Source organism: Metopolophium dirhodum, chromosome 6 (assembly GCF_019925205.1).
Source record: "Metopolophium dirhodum isolate CAU chromosome 6, ASM1992520v1, whole genome shotgun sequence".
NCBI classification, from domain to species: Eukaryota; Metazoa; Arthropoda; class Insecta; order Hemiptera; family Aphididae; genus Metopolophium; species Metopolophium dirhodum.
In genome coordinates this window covers 22,494,105-22,513,573 of record NC_083565.1, presented here as the reverse complement: position 1 = coordinate 22,513,573, position 19,469 = coordinate 22,494,105, and the positions used below count along the sequence as shown (strand labels likewise).

The window sequence follows — 19,469 nt, the reverse complement described above, 5'->3', positions numbered from 1 at the left end:
GTGTATTCATACGTGTACGTGTACGTGCATAAAAATACTTTTCTGTGATTGGTTGGTATACACATGGTAAGCTTTTGATATACCAGAGGGCTTATACGTTCTTACCACAGGTTTAACCATGATACCACGAAGTTGGATCCAGTTCAACTTTTTCGTGTACACGGCTCTATATTGATGTCATAAGAATATCATATGTAACTAATATGTTACCAATCCTAACCCGATCTAACCACGATGGAAAACGTTAATGAGACCGTTCATATTCAACAGATCCGGTCAATATATGCACGTACACGTACACGTATCTATATGTAGTGAAAACCCACCTTAACGTACTAGAGTAACTATACTATAAGAGTATTAACCGCGGTTATCTACTTGCAGGCCATTTCAATCGTGTTATCAATCACTATACACTCAGTATAACCATATTATACCATCTATACCGGAAAATGTCCAGTGTTGAGCAGATCTCAACTTTTGGAAAAGACTGCACGACTGCAGTGCAGGCGCGATGTAACTCTGAACCAGCGGCCTAACTATAATGTTCTTGATGCGAATCCGGTGTCATACCTACTATATCATATTGTTATGATGGAGTCACGGGGAAAGTCATACTAGATATGGTGAAGCAAGGAAATCAGTAATATATATAAATGATGGTGGTGGGCTTATAGTTTTATTTTTTTTCTAATCTTGGCGAACATAATATAGTACCAGATGTTAGCTGGCTTTTGCTAACATCTCGTTAAATGACACATTTAATATATTTAATTTTATGTTGCGCATAATAAACTATTTCAACTATAAATATATTTAGTATTTACTGGAGTATTCACTATATAGTTAAATGAACCAAACTGTCGATTTTTTTTTAGCTAGCACTACAAGTATTTAAAAACAAAATTTCTTTGGCAATAAAACTCCGTAAATTATACATAAACATTAAACATTATACATAATATATATTATAGTATATACTAAAAATTATAAGTAGTATTTAGGTACCGACAGCGATGTTTATCGGAAAACATATTAATATATTTTACGGACAAACATTTTTTTCGAAAAACGGTCAGCAGCGTTACGATTTTATAATACGTTTTGAAATCAGAAAAAATACATACTTACATTGCAATTGTCTAAGAATACGAGTGTCTCATTTAAAAAAAAAAAAAAAACTACCTCACATAATATTAAAATAATAATATGTATGTGTACAGGACGCGGGCATATAATAATATTATTATACGAATGTATCTAACCTACGGCGGCAAGCCGGTCATCGGGGGCGGTGCGGGAAAAAAAAATGAATAACGACCCGCAGCGTCGTCGTCGTCGTAGTTGTAGTCGTCGTAGTCGTCGTCGTCGTCGTCGTCCGTGTGTCGTGTTCTTCTGCCCGGGACATAAATCCAGAACCGTGAGAACTGTATCCACCCACCGGCGGTGGCGCTGCTGCTGCAATCGCGATGCACTCTATATAATATAATGTGCACACGCACACACATGCACAATATAATATATATGACGTACACTGCACTGCTGCACCGGCTGCATATAATTGTAGACAGGGAGGTTCGCGCGTCCGGGTGTCCCCGCCTCGTATATACGTCTTGTACAATCGTAAGTCGTACACGCGACCGCGATAAGAAATTTATAGTGCACGCGTATGCGGCTTTCGTTTTCACGCGAGCTCGCACATTGCGAAAACCAAAATTACGCATCATCGGAACCGATAGTATATATATACCGTGGTATAGCCGTGCGGGTATAACTTATTGCACCCACACTCGCGGACTACCGCGGGACTACCCGCGGGACAACCAATAATAATAATAAAAAATCTATAATTCAATAAACCTATACAGCCGATATATAAAAGAAAGCCCACTCGTCGGCTGCCGCGCTGCTGCTGCTGCTGCTGCAGTCCACCCCCGCAGTAGTTATAACCAGCGGTATAACAATAATATTATGTGCGTGCGGTTACGTTGGTTACCTATATATACCGCATCAGTCGTTTGCCGGACGACTTCCGTAAACGTCTCAGCTGTTATTGGCCGCGCGCACACGGTTCAGTAGTGCATGCGGAAAACAACAATAATCGTTTTGCGTAATCGCGATATTTATATTATATATTATTATTATTTTACGAACATCGTCCGTTCGCGTTTATAATTTATATTACATATTATTATTATTATACACGGAACGCTGCTGTCTCTTATTTCTATTCCATAACGTATAACTATATAGGAATAAAGTATTTGTTTTTCGCCATTTCTCTTATAGCGAATACATACGCGCGCGCGTATACGAGAACCTTGTGTTTTATCCGTGTGCACATCGTAAATTGTATTTTTTAACGACTGCGACATGGTTAACGGTCGACCGTTATTGACGTGTATACCTAATCGTCTGCGTTTGAAAATCGTGTTTGCCAAGTATAATATGTACGTATACCCAACTATATAATGTGTACGTATGTCGTATATACGATATGTAAGTACTTCTCAAAGGGGCAAAAACTATATAGGCAAACACGAATTAAAAAACGAACCTTATTATAAGCACATATATATATATATTACTGCAGTTGTTGTTAAATGAAAAAAAAAACAAAAACAAGTTACCTATGTCAATACATGTTATATACCTATAACGGGTTATATTATTATATATTTGAACGGAATATTATTGCACTCTAATCGATACTGCACTATTGTTTTATACCGTGGAAAGGAATCGAACGCAAAAAATCGTTTTCGCGAAAATGATTGTTTTTCGAAAATTTTCTCGCGGTAAAATTATAATAATAATAAAAACAGAAATAAAATCGAATACTAATACGACGAGTATATTCAGACGCATATCATTATAACACCTTATGTATGAAATTACTGTATAGTGCTGCGCGGCGATAATAATATACAGCCTGCACTCTGCAGCAGTATTTATATATTCTTCTTACTACTAACCTGCAGCGTACGAGTATAATATAATATATTATAACCGATACCCCCCGCATATCATAATAATATGATATTGTGTATACGCACTATGCGCATAGCAAGAGATCAGGCCGGACAGTACGTATTTTTGAAAGTTATGGTTTTTTCATGTTTTAATAATAATATCACGAAATCGTCGTCAAACGAGTTACGTTTTTTCGCGTATATAGTCAAATAATTATTATATTCGCGTATACAATTATCTACCCATACCGCGGTCAACGGTGTATAATATTTTGACCAAACGCCGCGGAAGATAACTGCACTGCCGCCGGTGCATCGCACTGCAGCCCCAGGCATATACGCGATGCACAACAACAAAAACAACAATACGATGCAGCAGTGCCTACACTTATTATTATTATAATATAATGTGTACAATTGTATATATTATATATATATATTCGCGTATACATCGAGGGGCCGAAGAAGAATCCGACGCGAGCCGCTATTATATATATGTATAGAAAGATATGCGGATCTGCCTCTACGCCGTATAATATGTATATAATATAACTATCGGTGCATACCCAAACCCATATATACGTGTACGTACCGAGCCCGAGGCGCTCGTAAACCAGATCGATCCATAAATCGTTATTGTGGGCGAAACAATATAATATATATACTTTATATCGCGAGCGTATATACGTTTTGTACATATAAATATATATAATGAATATATATAAATGATATGTCTATATATCGGTGGCGCGCGCGTCGAGGACCGCAAAAAAACGCGAAGAAGAGGACGACGACGATACCTATCGATCCGGAAAAACATCTGCGACCCGGTATGTGTTATATACCGTATATTATATTATTATATACATCATTTTATACGCCTCTCTCACACACAGCATGCGTATACGATCCGATTTCGTTTGGATTTATCGGCAGGCCGTTTATTATTTCGACCACATTGTATACCTATATATGAATACGACGACAACAATACACGCGTAGAGTACCTATAGTATAGGCACCTATATATATATTATAATATATATAAAGACTCCGCGCGTCTTTACATCGAACGGTATTTCGCACATATAGGCGGTACAGGTACATCTAAGTAGGATCGTATACCACCGGTTTTTTATAATAATATTTTCATATGGGTACGCAAGGGGTATGCCTATATATACTGCAAAATTATTCACCTAGAATGCACACCCACATTTTTAATTTAATAATGAATTTACTTCAAACCGTATTTTTAAATTGTCGAAATTATCAAGATTAATTGTACTAGGTTCTTAAGAAGTGTCCTGTGGCAACACTAATTTCTGTTTTTTTTTTCAAATGACCCTTTTTACTGTTAATTATATTTGGTGGGTTGATTTACCTGCCTAATTCAAATTTTGACGAGTAGTTTTTCAGTTATTAAAATACTTATAATATAGTCCTTAAAAACGGTTTTGAAAATATTTAAAATAGATGTGATGTTGGTTCTAGTATTTATATACTTGGACCATTTTTTATAAATTATAAATATAAATTATAAATATTAATAGATTAATATAAATCACTAAACATTTCGAATTACTATATGTAGCCGCCATATTATCTTCCAAGCTTATTATCATAGAGCAGCTATTATCCTTGATGCACAAATAGTTAAATAATTAAAAAACAGCTCGTTTGAATTTTACATTTACACAAAAATCATTCTCTAAATAATTTACAGTACCTGTAGTTGTCAATCGAAAAAGAAAAAGACTGAAGTTTGTATTTCTACGCAGGACAAAATTTCATGAATTATGGTCTTGAATTGGGAAAATTTAAAAATCCAAAAAATCATAGTTTGAATAATTGCGTTATTGCACCGGGGGGGGGGGGGGGGGGGGGGTGAGCACGCTTGGAGAATATCACTCTGTATATTATCCGAAAGGGTGCATCTGCACACACGCGGCATATCTGACGACTTAAAATATAATATTATCGTATACTAATAGGAATTACATTATACACGTCAGATGTTTGTGCACACATTTTGTACACCCTGTATATATGTACACGCCGTATATATAAAATATAATATATAGCTACGCTAATTTGCGCGCGAAAACTTCTATCCGGATTGCCGCGGGCCACGTTACGTCCGTTTGACGGACAACCCGACGACGACGACGACGAATGCGGCAGCGGCAGCGGCGGCGGCGGCGGCGACGTGCTTATTTTTCTTTTTCTACTCTTCTCCTCCCGCCTCAGCCGACGGACGTTGACGGACACGGCGGCCGATTGTAATTGTACTGTCCTCTTCGCGGCAGCCGCGGCGGCCCCGTTACTATTTACCACCACATTTTATTCGCCGCCGCCGGACAATAACGCGCGCGAACCGATGAGCCTGGCAGATAAGACGCGGACGGGCGCGCGCGCGTTTAACGACCGCGGCCGCCGCCCCGATCGGCGAGTGGCCATCGGTCGCGGACGGGAGCGCGGCGCGCGCGCGCATTCAGTCACTATAATAGCTGGGCGACGGCGGCGGCGCGGCGGCTGTCCCGGAGACCCGCGACGGCGTGGGCACTGGCGCGCGGGCGACGCGGCGCGGACGGACGTGCCGGTTTTCAGTTTGACATCGGCAAGCGGGTGGTGGGTGGCCGAGTGTGTGTGTGTGTGTAAGTAAGTCAAACAAACGGCCGCGCGTTTACAATATAATAAATAATTATACTACAGCTGATTTTTTTTTACCGCTTTTTCAACCCACGACTTGCCGGTAGAAAATTATCAAAAATACGGTATACCATGTCGATATGTACCTATCTCGGTCTTAGTGTATACCTCTGAAGTTCACGGGCAAATTGGCATTGATTCAATACCTAGGTTCGTCAACTAATTCGATCGACATCGTGCGACGGTCAATCCACCTGCGGTGGCGGATCAGATGAAGGCGTATAATATAATATCGGTAGTACGTGTTAGATTATAATATGTGAACGTGCAGGCTCAAACTACAACTCCCAAAGCTTTCCTGACAAGAGCAGTCAACTTTTTATTTTATCACAGTAATGTCGTATTACACAGAAACGTTGGTAATTTTCACGTAGATACCACTTAAGAGAAAATCGGTAATTATTCGTTGATTGCCTGAATAGTGTATTGGGATTGGGGAACCTGTAAAAACGGTTTATTCTATATATGGAGGGGATGGAGAAATGAACCTTTCAATAATAATATAATGTCGTAAGATGGTCGTCCAGCGTGTGCGCGACATAATAATTACTTATCCATATATCATAATAATAATACAAAGTCAAAATAAATGAAAAAAAAACCGACTCGAAACACCCGATATAATAATAATAATAATAATTATGTTATAAACAACAGCCGGACTTGATGGATTTCGCTAATAATGATTATATACACGTACCGGCGTAAGTACATATTATGTATAAATATAATTTGGCCGTCCAGTCGGCGAACAATATTAATTTTGAAAATAACCTTGAGGTGTATATAGTAACTAGTAACGCATATTATAATATTATTTTAGTTGCTGCTGCAGTGTGTATATTATCTGCGATGATGATACCTCGTCGTCGTCGTCGTCGTCGCGTGGTACACGATAGATATTCGGTATATTATGCTTCACGGTTAACGATGATTATCAATTTTCGATGTTGAACACACGGACGAAATCAAATAAACGAGAGAATTGCGAAATCCTAATAAAAATGTGTCGATTTCGCAATGGTCCTTCTTGCTGCAGTCGACTGAACTATCGATAGAGACGACCGTGTAGCGGTGATATCATAGTAATTATTTATTTATTTGTCGTTTTCAAAAAAAAAAAAAAAACATTCGTGGCGTTAAATCGTATAACATTAATATCACATACAGCTGGTCCGTTAAACAAATTTAAAACTCCTTTGCGATATATAACAGCGTTTCTCAGCTGCATGTGGTACGCGTAAAGCTCGTATATATAGGTGCAGGTACGCTAAGAAAATCTCTCTGTATACAAAAATGAAATGGGTCATTAATTCAAATTGAAATTCTTTGGTTTGTTTGATATTAATTATAAAATAAATAATAATCCTGTAGGTACATATTTCATTTTCTTTTTGTGCAATAAATGCTTATATTATGCGTAGTTCGTAATAAAATGAAATTTAGCACGTGTAATACAACGTGTACCTGCACTATACCTACATTTTTGTTAAGCAAACCAGTGCAGCGATACATTAACATTTTCAAACCGTGTAAGTGGACAGTGGTGGATATAAAAAGGTTGATATCTGGAAAACCGCTGCGTATAATTTAATATTATAATCATTATAATAATCCAATAACTCGCTCGGACATGACTTGATTACCTCTACCCATCAAAAGCCACTGGTGGGGTGGATCCTCCGACCCGTGCTGACAAAGTATAATAATTTTTCGTCGAGTCCCACGTCCGGTCCACGAGCCCAAGAGGATATTGTATCGAACTTACGAGCACATAAAATTATTATTGTATCGCAATGTCGAAGGAAATGTACGACGACGACGCGCCTCTCCGATATCATCGAAACCGACAATTATCGTTTCCAATAGTAATAATGTTCGTCTTACCTACGCGCGCCGAAACGTTTGTTGAAATAATAATATTATAATGACACGATGCGTTATAATAACGGTCGGCAATCGGTTTCGAAAGACCACCACGCAAACTCGCGTCAATACGTCATTATAATAATATATTGCGTTATATGTTATTTTGTTAAACAGTCGTCCGACCTGTAATTATCCGGCGGTTCATTGTTGTGATGTCCCGTCACCGCCACGCAGTTATAGATAGGTATTATAGGTTAAATTATAATATTATATACCTACCATCGCACACGCGCTACAAAGACACGTGCGTTTATATAATATTATATAGGTGGCACAATTATTTGCGAATTTACATTAAAATTTCAAACCTATAGCCCTATATATAGTAAAAATAAATTACAATACGACATATTAAATAATATGGGAAAAGCTCGTGGAGGAGACAAAAGTTCATACAGTTTCAAGACTTAAAATTGTTCTTGCTCACAACGTTCGAAAGCAAGCATATCCGCCAATAGTTTGCGTAAGTATAGTACCCACATTTTACCCAAAATATTAGATACCATCCTATATGGCTATTATATACTTATTTAAATGACATACTCATATTTCTTACGCACAAAAATAATATAGTATTGGATTAGAATCGGAAGAAGGGTAAACAATTTTAAAACAGCTATTAAAAAATTAGACAGATAATAAAAACATCTGTGTAAAAGAAATCTTCCACCACGTCCTCTGGTTTGAAAAATCGCCTCGTCCAAATACGTCAATATACCACGGTTGCCACGGTGTTATTAAATAATAATGATAATAACAATATGTGTATATATATATTATAAAGGTTACATATATAGGTATAATGTCACGCACCGGGACGAACGCTGTAGATCAGAGGCCGACGGCGACTCGCTGCTGCAATTTAAGCGCGAAGTATAAATGGATCGCACACATTATAATATTATATATTATACATCAAACGAGTCGTCGTTTTTGTCGCCGCCGATTTATGGCGGCCGATCGTCTCGCGTCATCCAGGGAATCCGTTACCCGCTCGCTACCACCCGATACCGGCTATACCACCTATATGTATAATATACCGTCGCATCATACGCGTTGCTGCAGAGGACTGATTGAATTTTACAATCGTAAAATGCGTACAAGTGCCAAACCGAGAACAACCTCTACCTGTTGAATGCGTCCTGTATATATACGATCTCCCTGGCTCACACGCACGCGGTATTATAATCTACAGGTAGGTACTCCGCGGGCCGCCGACGGACTACTCGTCGTCCATTCACCCGTCAACGCGCCGCCGCCGCCTCCGTCTGTAATCGATGCCGGGCGCGTCAAGTAGAAGAAGAAGCAGCGCACCGTCGTCGTCGTCGAACGCAGTAAAATAATGTTTATTATCGCGGGTTACCGCGTATAGGGTATAATAGTGTTATAGGTGGTATAAAATACGAGACGAGCTCTGCTACAGCTGCAGTGCGTGGACGCGATTTTTTATCCGCATTTATTTTTAGCACTGAGAATTCGCTCGGGCGAGAAATCAGATAATATAATAATAATAATAATAATAAAGGCCTCTCTTGCCGGCCGGCCAAACGCGTCTTCAATAATGGTCGAAGAAACGGCGGTGGCGGTGGCGGTAAGGAGGTCGTCGTCGTCGTCGTCGTCGCCAGTTTCCGAAACGACGTCCGCGCGCCGACAACGACGGTGCAATCGCGCGCGCGCGGTGTTGTGATGCGCGAGCAGGGGTCAAAGTACCCGCGCGCGCGGCGTACCTAAATACAAATTTTATTTTATTATAATATTGTTTCGAATGCAATTTTGTCCACAAAAATAAGCTCTGCGGGTATAACGATCCTGTTCCGGGGAATCGACCAAATTTGACAGTTTTTTTCATGTTTTTGGGCTGGATATTTTTATTTTCTAACCGATTTTGCTTAACTCTTTGTTTATCAATATAGAAACGTAAAGAATAGAAATGTAAAAATTACCTAATTCCCACAATCCCACTATAGATATATAGGTACGCATACAATTAATGGTTACTTATATTAATATATATTTCTGATTCATAAGTTTTAGTCTAAGTGAAAAATATCGAGTAGCATGCTAAGTTTGTCAAGTCAATACACTTTTAACTAACAGAGAGTAATATTCTACAGGCCGCAACGAACTCTGTTTTTCAATATTTTAATCTCAAACTTTAAAATATGTCTTAAAAAATAATACAGTTTTAAGGGTTTTTTTACAAATTATGTTATATACCATTATTTCAAATAAAATAAAAAATCGGAGTTCAATGCGGCCTGTAGGAAGTCTTATTCTTTCAAATAAAAAAAATAGTTATCAAAATCCGACAATTCTACAAGGCCCGAGTATTATTTCTGTGAAGTCATTTTTTTCGATATCGTGCACTGCAGTATCAACGCCCCTCCCTAAATAGGTATCGGGCCGTAGATTGGTGGAAAAGTATTATAATTATAGGGTGGCAACAAAAATAAAAAATATAATTTTAAAATTGTATAGAATTGCGGAAAATTTGAAAAACCGACAACGGGCTACTTAATGCGGCAACAGCTCGACGTGATATATTTTGACAAAACGAAATCCTGTTTTTGCGCGTCAATTACTAGCGTCAATTAAAATATTATAATTCGTTATTACTATAACAGCGACGTCATACAATAATGTACACGGTGCACACTGCACGATGACCACTGGACCGGATTTATTACTGTAATATTATATTATGTCCGATAATAATAAAAGTTGCCTAATGGCAACAGAATTGCCTAATTCCATAATGGTTATTAGTTTTAAATCGTGAACGAATTCGAAGAAAACAAAAACAACATTTTAACGCGACGAAAATCTTAATGCGCACGCCATTAGTAAGATGCGTATTTATATTATAATGTAAGTATATAGGTACGAGTAACATAATACGCGTTTTCGGCAGAGTGTTCGGATTGATTTCGGTTAGGTTACTTCGTTTATCGTGCCTACTTCTATGGGTATATTATAATAAAATATAAATATTACTTAGGTACCTATATATTTACGGTGAAACAATAATGTCGTACGTATAGCGAAAAATCCCATTAAACCGTCCGCTGAGTAAATAATTTTAAATCATAAGATGAGAGTAAAACGCGACGAGGAACATAATAATAATATGACAATTGACAATGTTATTTTTTTGATCGAATTTTAAGACCGAACCCAACGAAAATGTGTTTTGAGTGCGTTGTCTATAGATATTGTGAGATAGATGACAAAAGAGTATTATATGGGTGGACATTGAATGATATTCCTGTAAAGGTCAATTGAAAAGGAAGTGATTAAAGGTCATGTGAACATGTGACAGTGACATTAAACAATGTACTGCAAGCTATACACTTGTCCGAGTTAAAATTAATCTATTTTACTATATGTACACAAACATTATATAGTTACACTGATTTAATTTTAAGATAGGTCCACTTCTTAATTCTGTAGGAATACGTGTACAGTTAGATGCAAATACAAAAACTGGCAACAGTTTCAATAACGAATGCTTGGAAGCCGACGTACACATCGTTAAGATTGAAATTCGTCTTTATATGTGTACTTACATCAATAATATATTCAGAATAAATTAAGAAAGCAAATTATAAAAGTTGGTAATTATTGTACCTATAATTATTGTGTTCATCGGTATTTGATTTTAATTTTTAAATATCTTTGTAAACATGTCTATACATCATATTTCTATTAGTTATAATAATACTATAATAATTATATATGTTACTAGCAGATCCCATGCACTTCGTTACCCGTTAAATGTACAAACTGTACATGACTCAAACTTTGTTCAATGCTTTATTTAATATTCGGTGTATGATTTTCTAGATTTATCTTAACTTTTCTGTTGCCCGGAATAAAAATTCTGATTCGCAGCAGTATATTATCAGGTAGGCAGTCTACCTGTGGTAGATCGCGGACCCCGTGCTGTTTGTACATAAGTACATACATTTAACTCTAAAGTATCAAAGTTATACCAAGTTTGTCGTTTTTACTTAATTCCACCTACGGTGGATTAATATAATCAATTAATACAAAATCCTAACCCAACCTAACCGTACTAAAATCCGATGAATAAAATAAAACCAAATTTAATCCTTTTTTAATTAGCCTATCTTCTTTCTAGAGGTCTAATCTACACACAAACATTCATTTATATATATATATATATATATATACATATTGACGAAAAATAATAATACAAACTTACAAACATGCCCGATTAACTAATAGCAACCAATATATAATACACAATTATTATTTTAATAATAATAATATTTTTATTTTTATTTTTTTCTGGACAACCCTTATCACTTAGGGGTATGAAAAATAGATAGTAGCCGATTCTCAGACCTACTGAATACGCATAATAAATTTTATAAAAATCGGTCGAGCCGTTTCGGATGAGTATGGTAACTAACATAATTGTGACACGATAATTTTATATATTAGATAATACGTAACCAATAGCAACTGTATTTAAATAAACAAAAAATATTCGGTTCTCGTGAGCCAAAACTAAATTTATGTGACTGTGAGTCACTCTATAGCAGTCTATTGGAGTTGAACGATGAGATACGAATACCCTCAAAAGCCTATCAAAATAAATTATATAAAACTAATATAATATAACTACCTATATGAAATGTATGATCGGTTTGGATAATTTTTTTCTTATCTTTCATTTCAATTGTATTAGGTAAATAGTTAGTATTGTATTAATAGCTGCGTATTACCTACCCCGAGAGTTCGGTGACATAATATTATGAACGTACTTTTTCTGAAGATTAGAAATTGGTTAGTAAGAAGCACTCTAGGTACGGTACAGCAGCATTTCGCCGACTTGGGTATCCATAACGACTGTACGAAAGTTACATAATAATAATTGTAGCACATTATTACAGCACCCTCTCGAAGTCTGTACAGCTGTTATAATATAGGTAGTTGCACTACTGACGAGTTATAAAACCAAACAATATATCATACCATGCAGGTTTCGAGGATTATAATATTATTTTCTTTTGCTCTCGCGATCAGACATATTATTATTATTATTATTATCATCATTACGATTATGAACACCGAGCGATGTTAGCCGCATTTTACGTAAGTATAATAATATTATACATCGGTAACAACGGCGGCGCACATTTCATTTATTGGACGTAGCCCAGTTCGAGCGGCGGCGGCGGCGGCAGACGATAAATCGCGCCGACACGTCGCCCGTCGCCGCCGTCCGCGCGGGAATACGCGAGACGGCGCTCGGCAGGTCGTTGGTCGCGCGCGGCAACGTTTTGTATATTATATGATAATAATATTATATTAATAATAATATTGCACCCGGCTACCATTATATTATTATTATTATTATTATTATTGTGAAATGCAAACGTGAGCGTCGTCTCCGTCACCCGCCGCGTGATATATCGGCGTGTAAAGACGTCGGCGGCGGCGGTGGCGCAAAGTGGTTCTACCCGACGACGACGAGCCGACCGGACGAATACGCGCAGCTCATCGTGTAAAAGACTGGGGGTTAAGGAAAAATAAATAAATAACCTCGTCCGTCTGGCAGTAGGACATAATAATAATATTATATACGCGTGTTGTACGCGATATACGTGTAGTATATAGGGTGATTCTTTGTCGTGAACTATATAATAATAGGTATAGCTACTAGCTAGTAGGTGACTATAGTCCATACATAAGGAAATACGATTTTTAAATATTATTTTTTATCTCAACGTTTCTATATTAGTTTTATCGTTATTAGTATATTCCTATATTATTTTACTAAAACTATGAACTTGTCGAAAAATCTATTATTTTCAGCTTATACTGTAATACCGTATGACCTGAACATAGCTTCTTAGGAATTATTGGTAAGTATGGTACTAAAATAAATTAAATTCTGAAACTCTTATCCCACTATTTTTTTGCATTTTTTGTCTTTTTATGTCAAATTTTTATTATTTTTTTCGATATTTTTAAATTTTACTCTCAGATGATTTATATTTTTTAAATAACAGATCTCAACTATTTGAGGAGTATTAATGCTCTCATAAGGTTTTTCATGGGGATTTATTATGCATTTTTTCGAACTTTCATTGCACAGCTCTAATTATTACTGTTTCGCATTTTTCTACGATCACTATCTATCGGCATTGTTCTGAAAACTAATGAGATAAGATTTCTCAATTTCTCAGGCGAGATATTTTGTTCACGATAAACTATCACCCTGTACCAATGATGTGTGCATGTGTGTGTAATGATATAATATGTGCGTGTGTTACCTGTACAGATCGAGTGCGGTTCAGTGTGCAGTTACAATGTTAATAAATAATAATATTATTAATGTTATTGTAATATGAGTTCGATGAAACCGTGAAATATACACACACACATAAACATACACATTAAACACATACCTATAATAATAAATGAGTATGTACCTAACTATTATATTTCAAACGAGCTCGAGATATGATCATTTTTATTCGGCAACGATCGTTGTATTTTTTATAATACATCATTTTTTATTTTTTACCGCAGTGGGGTGACATCCGCGACTCACAATCCGGGTCAGACGCATCTCGCGATTATTTTGCCGCCTTGACATTTGAAATTAAAAACGTACCTGTACAACTCGCAATGGTAAGTCGCGTGATATAACAATGGGACGATCAGAAATGTTTACGGTTCGTTTATTTAACAATATTATGAGCACATATTATATTATTACCGTAATAGGCTGCAACTATAATATATAATAGATACCTACCTATACCTAACTATACAAAGGTCGAGTGCGAGCCTATGCGACGTTTACGAGCGCTATTTATAACGCGCACGTACGTTTAGTGCGGCGTAGAGTAAAAATTTGTAATCAAAGTGTGCGAATAATGGAGAAAAAAAAAATTCACCGTGAAACAAAAACGCAAACAAATTAAAGATCCCAGATAATATAATAATATAGCTTCGAGTACCTGCAAGGATAGGACGTACCTACGTTTCAAAGACAAATGTCGTATTGTTTATGTTCATTTGGCCATGTACGTCAAGTCGTATAATGACTTTAATTAGCTGCCCTTTTCGTTCGTGACCCCTGCGAACCGCATTTCACATACATAATAATATTATAATACCCGACCCGATAGTGCATTGTTTCAAAAATGCATACAATAATATTGACGTTTAAAGAACCTATAGTGCGTGCACCTATATAATATTATATAAAACGTATCGAGATATTATATTTTATTTTGTATGAGACAGTTTGTAATCGTATCGCGTTTTAAAACGTGTTCATTAGCATGATTGAAAAATAATAATATCTGTCGATGTGTATTTGTCCGTTTAAACGACTACATTTAGGTCAGATTTGACGTTAACACGTTGATCTATATATATAATATATATACACTGAACTCGTAATATTATAATGGAAATAATAATATGCATAATATTATATTATTATTATTCATATTATGCGTTTAAAAAATATTTCGAGACAAGACGTCCATTTGTTGTTTATTTTAAATTTTTAAGTCTGAATAATCAATACCGTTGACCGTGTATAATAATTAAAGGGTATTTCCTTCTTCGTTTTCGTTTTTTTCTATACCTAATAATTGTTTGGCGATTGTATCGATTTCAGAACTCGTGGGAATATAATTTTAATTGTGAGACGCCTGTAGTTCATAATATAATAATATATTAAGAATAAAATTAGCTACTTATTTTTAAAATCGATCATGCTATTGGTCCGTGTACATGGTTCACTTTGTGTACATTGCGGAATATGCCCATATATATTATTATAGTAAGTGGTAGTTATAACTATTATAGTCCACGAATATATATGTGTATATAGACGTATATAGTTAGGAGATTATAACTGTAACTCGTAATAGTGGAAAACCTATACTCACCAAGCGTATATTCAAATTTCCAGATGATATTTTAAACGTTGCAGCGTTGAAAATGCATATTTTCTGAAAACGTGACGTAGGTAAAATGTATATATTTTGTATAATTGAATGTGATTAATTAGCTACATAATTAAATTACATAATTAAGAATATCCAGGGAATTTGAATTTGAATATTAGTATTATTAGTATTAGTATTAGTAATACTAATATATAACCGCAATACTGTCAATATTAGAGTGTATTCCTCAACATAATAAAATACAAACATATAACAATAATATTATTATATATACCTACATAAACACTGCACAGAATAGTTGTTTGGGAAACCGGTATGCATTTTCACGGGGAGAGTTCGAAATTTAATATTAGTGAATTTTAATAATTATGTGCTGGGAATCTTAGAGATTATTGTTTTTTTTTTTTTTTTTTACCGGAAGGAGTTTATAAAAATTTTGACCGCTAAAAATTCTACACAACTCGACCGTGATCGTAAAAAAACCCTTCACGTTATCGCGTAATCGCAATCAATAATAAGAAAAAGAAACGTAGTAATATCGTAAAGTAATTCAAACGAACAATTAATGTACACACGACGGCGGCGATGGGTCTCGAGGCGGTTTGTGTGTTTTTTATGTACCGCCGCCGCACCAGTTGAACAAACAATCCGCCCCAACCATTAATGAATTTATGGGCATGTACGTATAGGTATGGTACGTATATAAGGTACAATAGGAGTCAGGTGTTACCTAAGATTCTGAATATTTTGGCCAAGTGACCTTCAATCGAAATATAATTTTTGGGGTTTGTCTGTAATAATTTTTTTCAGAAGGTATGTACTTTCCTGTTTCATGGACTTATTTTACCATGCATACCGTGTAATTAAATTGTAAAATAAAAATTCATGGATATAATATTATTAATATACCAAACAACTGCGAACACGATGATTAAAGATAGTGTATTTATGGATACGTACGTATTTATAATTTATAACCATAAATTATTGTGACTGTTGTAAATAAAAAGGACAATAATATAAACTATAATTTGTAATGTTTAAATTGTATGAAAAACATTTGAATTACTAGGTGTATGTCTTAATTTTAAATTAAATGGACAATCGGAAAATGCTGAAATAAGAATAGGTAAAATGAATAGGTACCTATAAATTAATGTGGAAATTATACCATTATTATAAAACATTTTGGATTGGACTAAAGATAGTATTATACTAAAGTTTTGATAAGTGGCTGACATAATTATTGTATACCTAGTGAAAAATTAGTAATCTTACTGTATTATATTATCAGTATTATCTGATAAAGAATAAAATAATATGTTAAAAATGCTAATTTATATACCTAAGTTTGGATGATTTAATGTCAGAAAACTTAAAAAACTTTATAAGTTAGGTACTCATACAATTATTTTATAATTTGACCACATTGTAATGTGATGCTAAAAAACTTTTATATATAAAAGAAATAATATTTCACAATGCGTACGATTACATATATTTAACAAAATCGTATTCCTCTATTTCTGTAATTACAATCAGTATAGTAATTATAATAGCCCATTTCCATATATCTATTATATTATGCTATTTTAACCGTCTGAAAAATTAAGTGGCGCTGCACTTTCCTCGGAGCGTGAACACTGAACACACTGCCGTACATATTATATTATGGATAGTTGAAATAAATTAAAACATTACAAGTCGTTATCATAGGAAGGTGGGTACGCCTCCTCGTGCAGTGACGGTATTTGAATCGAGCTACTTTTTTGTATTCCCATCCGTTTTTTTACACCAATCGGAATAGGAATAATATAATAATATTATGTTTACACGATTACCATGTACACACAACACTGCGGGTATGCTGTATGTGTTGTAAGTGCCTACCTATAATATATCATCGTGGGAACGAAAAAAAAAATAAAACTGAAGACGAAGACGACGATGACGACGGCGACGACGACGTCCAAAAAACGATGGATAATGATAAGGTGTCGGGCACGACGACGGCGGCGGTGCATCGCGTATTATAATAATATGTATAGGTATATAATAAAGTATCAGTTATAGTAATAATTGTATTATTGTTTATTTATTTATGTTTTATTATTATTATCACTATTATTAGTATTATTATTATTATTATTATACTGTTATGCCTCCGCGCGATGACGAAGATGACGGCTGCGGCCGGTCCCGTTCACGACCGGAGCACGCGATCCTTCTCGCTGCGGCTCCCGCGTTTTCGGACTCGATCACGACCGGGGCGCGTGTGGGCGCTCGCAACACACACACTCACACACTGGCACTAACACACTCACACACACACACACACACACACACACACACACACACACACACACACACAAACACACTGACATGTGTGCGAACGCGCGCGAGGTCATGAGAAAGTGTCCGACAACCACCGGTTGCCCGCCGCAGTGTGTTTGTGGGACACACACCCACTACACGGCGAGAGATATGGACTTAGTATAAAATGGGTACATTATATGTATATTATTATGTCGCGAGTACATAGTACGCGCCGTATAACGATCCGATTTACCGATATGTCACCGGCACTCGGAACTACCGGTATTTAAATACGGTATAAAATAATATAATGGTGCGATTTGAAAAGCCGCCCCGCACGGTATAAGTCTCCGCCGCAGCAGTATAATATTATTATAGGAACGCATAACCCCGTCGTACGTTAAACGGTCGTTGTGCGCACGAAATGCGAATAATACATTGATATTTATATATAGAATAATCGCTAAGCGTATACTATGGACTATATATCGTATGTATCACACCAGTGAGGATATTATCGTTTCGATATAATATTATTATAATAAGACCCGTACGGCTTATCGTCACCGTTAAAGTTCAGTTTCGACATACCATAACCATATTATACATATAGTGTTATAGAAGTGACTTTATAAAATACCTAATATAAGTGTTTACGCATGCCACGATAGTCACTGCGCATGTCACTAAGTACATTAACTGTCTGTACCGAACGATTTTTTTGTAAATATTTTTCCCCATATAAGTATAATGACTTTAATGACTAATGAGTATATTATAATTAAATGGTTTTATCGTAATTTGTAACATTGTAAAAACATCATTAAGTACTTACGTTGGCGTTATTAATTAAATAATAAAAAAAATATATATATATTAAAGGGTTCTATGGATAGATAATCATCAGAGACCTGGCCAAAGAAGCGGACGCACCAGAAAACGCTATTTAAAAAAACTATGTTTGTGCACATATTACGCTGCAGCATCGGGGATATAATTAAAATGATAAAATTTTTTTTAAATTTAATTAATTTATGTATATGAATAACTCTCTATTTTTGTTTAAATTTTTAAAAATATAATCATAATATAATCTCATTTTTTTTACATCATTTAAACATCATTAATCGAACCCGGACTATTGGCTCCGATGATCCTCTCGACGACACTGCAGCGTTGAGACAACGACCGCGTAGGTACTTAATATAACTGTGTAAATGTTCTTACCTTAGAAAATCCGTAACTAGGCGTTGGCAAGCAATGGTGGTGTAGACATTCGTGACGTTTGAACGCTGTAAAGAGAAAAAAAAATATGAAAATAAATTATTAACGTGGATATTACATGTTTTACCGTGTATAAATATAATAAAATTCAAGAGTAAATTTCACGCGATTTGAAATGATAAATTAATATTTTTATTATGTTCGAGAAAAGACAAGGTCAGATTCTGCAGCGTTGACGGCTATAGAAATATTGGCTTTTATATAATAATGTTCTCTCTGCTGGCCAAGTACCTACCTATGTTGCAGGTGTTTGAACGTTTGTCACATCGTATATACCTATACACACGTATAT

At 35.7% G+C, this 19,469-nt stretch overlaps 1 protein-coding gene across 1 annotated transcript in view; it reads right to left on the bottom strand.

The window, feature by feature from the left end:
• Positions 1–19,469, bottom strand: part of LOC132947060 (uncharacterized) — a 140,770-nt gene that overhangs the window by 56,504 nt on the left and 64,797 nt on the right. The window contains exon 3 of the mRNA XM_061017237.1: positions 19,121–19,185. Coding sequence (XP_060873220.1) covers positions 19,121–19,185 — 65 coding nt within the window. The remainder of the gene's footprint in view (positions 1–19,120; positions 19,186–19,469) is intronic.